Consider the following 8,168-nt stretch of genomic DNA (forward strand, 5'->3'; position numbering starts at 1 on the left):
CGTCTATATTCCTATTTAGAAACTTAAATAACAGTGACCTGCTAGTCAGAGAGGCACAATGCCCACAATTGCCATTGCAGTCCATGAGAATTGAAGGTGCTCATGGTGGTTATTTAGGAGTCTAGTTTTAGGCACTTACATTTCAAAATTCATAGAAACACTAACCAAGAGAATCAAGTATTGGGACAAAGGATTGAGATTCTGGGCAACTGGATTGCAAAGAATTATCATTTGTATAGGAGCCTAGTCATGGCCCAGGACCCCACTGTGCTAGATGTTGTACAAACACAGAACAAAAAGACTGTTCCACCCCGAAAAGCTTACAGTCTTACGGAACAGAGGTTGGAAGGCTCACGGCTTTGCTGATGAGAATATCCAGTCTCCTCTCTACATCGTCAGTTCAAGTCTAGCCCAGATCTGCAGTGACCAAAAGTTGTTTCCGAATTGTTCTGGGCCATTGCTGTTTCAAATACTTTAATGATCACAGTTCTATTTACAGTGGACACAATACACAGAAGCACTGCACAGTTGGCACTAACTGGCACACTTGACGGCAGTTTCAAGAGAAAAGCCAAATATTGAACTAACATGGAGACTGAATTCCCCCTTTACCTACAGAGATGAGACCTCCAGACTGGTGAGGGTGGGAGATTTTGTGCTGCTGCTACTGCCTTTGCCATGGGTGTCCAGTTTTCTCATTCTGGCACCCCCTTTCACTTAACATATGGAACTTTCAGGACCTGTGTTGATCTTTAAAGTCTAGAACACTCTGGGCAGGCAGAGTTCCAAAGACTTTCTCTTTGGCATCAGAGACTGAAATGTAGAATCAAGTGTGGTTGTACATAGCTAACAAAGTCCCTTCCATCGTCCAGTTTACGTATAAATCACTTACACTGTCTTTTTGCCACCACTGGAACTATCAGAGAACAAGAAATCTATTTTGTTCCCTCTCCCACATTAACTGATGACCCATGTCTTTTCAGTGCCTACGTAAAAGAGGGCGGATACAATGTATGGGACGTATAAAGCTGTTAACATTTGAGTGAAGTCATCTTAGTACTTTGGTGCTTTTATATTTCCTGTATGGTTTGTGCATTTAAACTAAAAAGTACCTTGAGGTCTCATTTGAGATTAAAATGGCTGGCAGGAAGAAGGCTTAGAGATGGCTTAATTTAGTTTGTTTGTTTGTTTTTTAATTTGGCACATCCTTTCCATCTTATTTCTTCAAAAAGCTTATAAATAAAAGCATTCTTTAAAATCTTTGTACTACCCACAGGTCTTTCAAAATCAGTGTCTGATACTTCTTTCTTCTAATGCTGTTTTCTCAGCTTGCTACACTGGGAAGTAAACTATACTCTCTTCTAATGATTCACATACTCTGACGCAGGGAAGAGAAATCTTTTCTCAATTCCCTGAAACTTTCTATAAGCCAGCAACAATGTATCTTTTTCCTCAACAGTAGAAAGACTTAGAACTATTTAGTTTGTTCAAGTAGCCTTATCTGGAGTTTCTTTATAGTAGCCAAACATAGAGGGACCCTTCTCACTTCAAATTCTGGCTCTTTCTTCTGCTTTTCATTTATGTTCAATATTATCTTCAAGATGATTCTGTTGGATCATCTCGAAAATTACACGGGATGAATCTTGAGTAGATTCAATCATAGCTTACCCAGAAAATTGCTTTCTCCACTTAGTAGTTATTCAAATATAGGCCGACGGTATAAAAGTGAATGGGAGGTTGACCAAAGGCTCCGTTCATAATCCATGCCATTGAACAGCTACAGACTGCTTAAATAATTCAACATTTTAGCATCTCACCAGTTACAGTTTAAATAAATGTTGCTTATCGTTACAGTTGATACAGCTTTAATACAGCTGCAGCAGTATCTCTGTGATCTAGTGTTTTAGAGGCAATGAATAACTTAATACTAAATTAACAATTCAAATATAACCTTTTGGTATCAATCACTTTAATGGCTGAGTATTATTTTTCTTCTTTAAACAGTATTAAAGTTGTCTAGACCAGTTGTTATCCACATTTTCCATGCTGGGACCCCTGCCAAGGATCTAGCTGGGACTCACCTTCCATTTAAGTAATATGAGGAGAGCAGGGTGTCTGTGATCCCCCTAAACCTGTCTTGGAGTTATTGTTTCAGGCTGTTTACAGGCATCCCTGCATCAGTTTATGCTTGGCTCATATTTTTGTGCTAACTGTAAGAGTTAGAAATACAATTCTTTTTAAATGAAAGAGAGGAAAAGGGATGGAAGTTGTAAACCTTGGCCCTACAACTAATTCACAGCCCCCAGGTCTAGTTATGGGATTGGCGTGCCAGCAAAGCTCTATTCTCTGTTCTACCACTGGTGTGCTGCTGTGTGGTGCTGACAAGGCATAGGGGAAAAATTTCAGAAGTGCTTTAGGAATATAAGTCCCATTATATTTCCATGGTACTTAAGCTCCCAAGAGACTAAAATGTTTTTGAAATTTTTACATTAGGACCTGTTTGCTGTTTTGTTTATAAAAGATGCTAAAATACCCTTAGCTGTTGACTTTAAAAGCAGTTGTGGGTGCTCTGGCCTTCTGAAAGTTTAACCCAGGGATCGGCAACCTTTGGCACGCAGCCCGTCAGGGAAATCCACTGGCTGGCCGGGACAGTTTGTTTACCAGCAGCCTCCACAGGTTCCGCTGATCGCAGCTCCCTCTGGCTGTGGTTCACCGTTCTAGGCCAATGGGGGCTGCGGGAAGGGGTGGCCAGCACATCCCTTGGCCTGCGCCACTTCTCGCAGCCCCCATTGGCCTGGCAGGGCGAACCACGGCCAGTGGGAGCTGCGATCAGCCGAACCTGTGGACACTGCAGGTAAACAAACCATCCAGGCCCGCCAGTGGATTTCCCTGACAGGCCACATGCCAAAGGTTGCCGATCCCTGGTCTAACCCTTAACCTCACTGGGCTTTCATCTATTAGGACTGAGAGTAAAAGCACACATAGCCTTGGATGATGTGCTGTATGATACAAAGTATCCTAGTTAGTAGTTGAAATAAAATAGGGGAGAGGTGGAATTGTATCCTCCCATTGCTTTTTCCTTGAATCACAAGATGTATGCACTACTTACTCCAGTAGAGTAAGGAGGATCTATACACATTGTCTTTGGAAAGTAAGTTAAATTTCTGTGGCTTGTTCTGTGTTCACTCAGCATATCCTGTTCCATTTTGCTACAGTTCGCTGAATTAAATTAGCTCCCACTATATTTGGGAAATAAGGGCCTTTGTTTTCCCATTCATATTCTCCCTTCTTTTGTCATGGCTGATCCATAGTAATCTTCCCCAATAGCTGAAGGGAGCTGTAGCATGCTTCCACTGAAACATGCCTTTAGCATAAACCCAGAAGTCCTAAACCTCTTAAATGAGGTTATAAGAACCTGCAATACTTACTCAGTTGAAATTCTTAAATAATGGTGTTTATTACCTCTGAATAAGAGTATTAAGTAAATGGTATACTCAACCTTTTACATAACTTCAGTTAACATTGGGCCAGATTTGGATAACCCCACCCACCCTGAGCAGTGATTTCAAAGGTACTAATCAACTTGAATAAGGATATCAGATTCTAACCCTGAGAGCTGCAGGGTCAGGACAAATGGAAACCTCAGAAAACCATTGTCTCCAGTAGTTGCTTAGAGCTGTATTGTGCCTTTAGGCCAAACACCACAATGAAGGCTAGGCAGAGCTGCACCACTACATCTTGGGGAGATGGAAGGCATTCAGAGAGAACCCCCTTTGTATTACTTCATAAGAGGGTGGAGCATGCTGGCCCCTTCGTAATCTCACTTCCTTCCCATGCATGTTTGGTTGGCTAGTTCTCCTAGCAATATTAGTCATACAACATTCTTGCACTCAGCTGAGCACAAGGACTGTGAATATGTCTGGCCACAGTGTGCGCAATCTGGCCCCATATAATGATTTGCTACCATAAAAGTGTTCTCATGCTTAACAGGTCTTCCTCATGCAAAATGGAAAAAATTTGTAAGTAGACATGGTTGGAATGTGCATCCTATAACTAAAGAAGCCATTTATAAATAGATTTTATTTATAAAGTCAATTTACATAAAATACTCTTTAAAAACTGCATATGTACAACTTAAGAAACCCTTGCAAGTGCATACAAAATGCCTTCAAAACATTAAACTTCAGTTTTCAGATAAGTGAACCTTCACACCAGACAAGACTTGGACACCACATTTAAGACAAAACATAATTTTTACAGTCCTTAGTAGTATTGGAAAAAATATTCTCTAAATTGTATAAGTTCTCAAAACATTCTAGCTGGCAGTGTTAAGGAACAAGGGGATTGGATTTACTATAACAACTCCTTCTCCCTTTCCCTGTTTCTACAGTTTCTTGTACAAAAATAAGTCTTCATATTGATAGCGTTCCCATAGGCAGTTCAAGTTACATATAAAATAGAATCTTTGACATTACAAAAATTCCCTCCCCCTTCAGAAAAGGAAATATCAAGTGTTCATTTTTCACCCCTCCCAAATAAAAAAACAACAACATATGTGTTAAAAGTTGGAAGCCTGGTAGATTTCAATCACTTGAAACATGAGTATACCAAACCATTTCATTGGCAATTAAAGCCTTGGAGGGCACCATAAACTCCTGTACAACAGCAGTTAAAGATATTGGTCCCTATAACCTATTTACATAATTGCACTTTCAAAAAAAAAAAAATTAAGAGCCACAGTCTTTTGTTCCAAGTAAGAACCCTGCTAGGTAGGTTCCAAAGCCCAGTCCCTTAAAGACCTTGACAACAGGGCTCCTTGAAGGTAGAAAACATGTTGTAGTAAGAAGACTCCGTTTTGCTCTTCTGCTGCATCATAATAGGCATCAAGGACAATGAGGTACTGAGGTCCTGCACATCTCTGCTTTCAAGGCTGCTACAAAGAAAAAGAGAAAAGGGCTATTAGCACTGCAGCATGTGACTAACAGACTCTGCCCAACTTCTGGGAGAGATGCACAGCTTCCTCCCTGGCCACATTTCTACACTAATTAATGTCGGTGCAGTTTAAATCTCTTCCACAAAATGATGTGCCAGTGATTTATTGTCTTTATACTGTTCAAGTAGAACTTGCCCCACATGCAAGCCCATGTAGCTTCTCCACTCCACCCTTCCGTCCGAAAATCACCGCTATAAATTTAGTTTCCTCATTTGTTTTGGGTTTTTGCCACCCAAATCTGAAAGTTTTTATTCTCTTCTCCACCCCCAACTTTCAAAACCAGCCAGGTGTCTTATTCAGGTTGCAGCTATTTCCAGTGGTGACTCACCTGGGACCTAAAAGTTGGGGGAAAGTTTGTATGCAGTGGAACTCAAGGACAGCATTTGATCAAACTGGACTCCAACGTCTTCGTGTTAACGAGATGGCTGAAAGGCCAAGTTCATTCACTTTTGCGACGAAACTTTATTATTTTTTTGGCAGTGCAACCCAATCGCTAAATTAGATCATTCAGCCAGTGCAACCGACCAGCGTAGGGCAACTGATTCTTGCAACCGCGTAGGGCATTTGGGGCATCGCAACCACTAGCTCTTTGCAGCACCACTGCACCTATTGCAATGGGAGTGGGGGGCGGAGGGTACAGGGCAGGACACGCACCGGCCGCTTTACCTGCGGGGAGGGCACGCGGCGGAGGTCAGTAGCTCCCGATCCAGCTAGTGAAGTCCAGCAGCTCGCGCTCCTCGGGGCTCAGCGCCCCCTCGTAGCCGCTCTCATCCGAGGAATAAGCCGAGTGCGGGGAGCCCGGCACGGAGCTGCCCTCCCGGCCGCCGGAGGAGGAGGAGGCGGAGGCGAAGGAGGGCGACGCGGAGGAGTAGGAGCAGCCGCCGCCGCCGGGGGCGGCCCGCGCGGGAGGCAGGAGGCCGTCGTGGAAGGCGGCGCTGACGGCGTCGTGCTCGTCCAGCAGCTGCTGCAGGGCTCGGATGTACTCCACGGCCGAGCGCAGCGTCTCCACCTTGCTCATCTTCTTGCTGGCGGCGCCGTTGGGCACGTGCTGGCGCAGGGTCTGGAAGCCCAGGTTGACCAGCTTCACCCGGTTCCTCTCGCGCTCGTTGCGTCGGGCCACGGCCGCTGCTCCCCCCGCCGGCGGCTGCGGCTGCCCGGCCAGCCCCGGGAAAGCCAGGCGCCTCTTGCAGCGCAGCAGCTCGGGCGAGCCGGAGCGCCGCTTGGAGCCTTTGCAGCGCGCCGCGGAGGAGCTGGGGTTCTGAGCCGGGCCCTTAGCGGCCACCAGCAGCTGCTGCTGCGGCACCGAGGAGGAGACTGCTCCTGGCATCGGCTGGAACTTCATCCCCAAGGAACCGGCGCCGCATCCGTGCAAGGGAAAACTTGTGCAAGGCGGGGGTGGCTGTTGCATGGCAGCTGCTATTGGCCCGCCGTTCATCTTGGGGCATCTACCCTACCTCAGCCTCCGGGGGGCAGGTGACCGGGGCAGGGCTGCAAGTGGGGGAAAGTTTGCAAGGAAGAAAAAAAAAACTTGCAAAAATAGTTTTTTTGGGGGGAGAAAAAAAAACCCTGCCAAATATTTTCCCCTCCTCCTTAACTGCAAACAGTGGGAGCGTGCCCAGCGCGTGGAGCCGGGCGCTCCCCGCTCAGCCACAACCCCGGCCGCGGCTGCTTCAGTAACCCACCCCCTCCCCTTCTTTGCAGCCCTGCTCCCTTGCGCGCTGTCAATGCGCCTCTGCAGCAGGTTCCTCCGAGCGCTGCCCCTTATCAACACGCGCTGCTGCTGCCGCCGCTCGCGAGCCCCCGGGAACAGCACGCGACGCGCCGCGCGCCACACACACAACAGCCCCCCCGCTGCTCCCGAGCCTCCTCCCACCCAATGGGGAATTCGCTTGGCAGCTTCGTACGCCCGGCGCGTGGCTCCCGGCGGAGGTTCCATAAACAATCCCTCCCCCCGGAGAGGAGCACGCGCTCCGCCTTATTTGCATCCCAATGCAGCCAGCTTGGGGCCTAGGAAGGCTCCAGCTCTTGCACCTATGAGCAGCAGGCAGAGAGGGAGACCTTCCTTTCCTTCTGCCCCTGCACGCTTGCCCTGAGTGGAGTGTATCTCTCTCCCACACTGTTGCCCCAGAGAGAGAGAGAGACAGGGGAAGACCTTCCTTACCTTCAACTCCACCCGACACATGAAGGGACCCGTTCCCTAACTACCCACCCCACTCCACCTGCACTGTGAGCCTCAGAACTGCTAAACACTGATGGGCTGTGGAGCCACAAATATTCACACAGGGCACCACAGCTTTATTTTATATACACAACAATGTTGTTTTTACAACACACTCTGTTTTGCAGCAGTTTCATAATAAACCCCTTTCCCCTCCCCACAAGCTGTGTAAATTTAAATGCTACAATATAAGATTATTTTGTATACCCATGTTTGTAGAAGAACAAACACCGTCTGTAACATGTTACCTGATTAACTGTCCTTTCAAACTTTCTACCCAAACATCACCTTTGGCCTGAGACCAAGCGTGGAAAATGTCAGCTCAGAAGAAATTTGAAAAAGGTATGAGGAAAAGAAGAGGTGGTCATGGAAGTTAGACTGTATTGCCAACCCCAAGCACTGGGAAATCATGCATCAGTCCCCAGATAATCATAACATTAACAGTGAAAAGCGTGAGAAATGATTTTAAATACTTTTTGGTTTCTTTTTGTCTCTTGCATCTGTTTTCTGTGCTTTTCAGGTGTATGTTTTCAAGCTTTTCTCTGCAACCATGAAGGCTACAAACCATTTTTAATGACCACTGAGATTCTCATTCTCTAAGACTAGATCTTTAAAAAAAAATCCAAATATTGCTAGACTTGGAATAAAATTGTGAGAACTGGCAATACTGTTTGGCTCTCAGCCTTGATCAGCGCATGTGCTAGCTGTGTCTGTTTAGTAAGTGTTTCTATAGAATCAGCTATATTTTCCCAACACGCTTGGCAGACAGATTTAAATGATACAGTAGAACCTTTTGAATTCATAATGCATTCATAACCTATGTAATGGTATAGCTATAATAAGCTACCATACCGTAGTTATAACAAAATGTATCCCTCAAAATGTTTTGCAGCATTAAAATGATACAATAGAACTTAGAGTAGTAGCCGTGTTAGTCTGTATTCGTAAAAAGAAAAG

General features: G+C 45.6%; 1 protein-coding gene across 2 annotated transcripts; it reads right to left on the minus strand.

Annotated features, from left to right (window-relative positions):
• Window positions 1–3,469: 3,469 nt before the first annotated feature.
• On the minus strand, window positions 3,470–7,055 carry ASCL2 (achaete-scute family bHLH transcription factor 2). 2 transcript variants are annotated; one of them, XM_037899641.2, is made up of 2 exons: window positions 5,660–7,055; window positions 3,470–4,930 (listed from the first exon to the last, which is right to left on the minus strand). In XM_037899641.2, the coding sequence occupies exon 1, from the start codon at window positions 6,426–6,428 to the stop codon at window positions 5,685–5,687; it is 744 nt and encodes a 247-aa protein (XP_037755569.1). In that variant the 5' UTR covers window positions 6,429–7,055; the 3' UTR covers window positions 3,470–4,930; window positions 5,660–5,684. The 2 variants fall into 2 exon arrangements, with proteins under 2 accessions (XP_037755569.1, XP_037755567.1); XM_037899639.2 differs by having other exon boundaries at window positions 3,470–4,933.
• Between the last annotated feature and the right edge of the window lie 1,113 nt (window positions 7,056–8,168).

This window comes from Chelonia mydas, chromosome 6 (genome assembly GCF_015237465.2).
Source record: "Chelonia mydas isolate rCheMyd1 chromosome 6, rCheMyd1.pri.v2, whole genome shotgun sequence".
Taxonomy (NCBI): Eukaryota; Metazoa; Chordata; order Testudines; family Cheloniidae; genus Chelonia; species Chelonia mydas.

Coding starts and splice junctions, on each gene's coding strand:
- ASCL2 (XM_037899641.2), bottom strand. CDS start 6,428: ATGAACGGCGGGCCAATAGCAGCTGCCATGCAACAGCCACCCCCGCCT.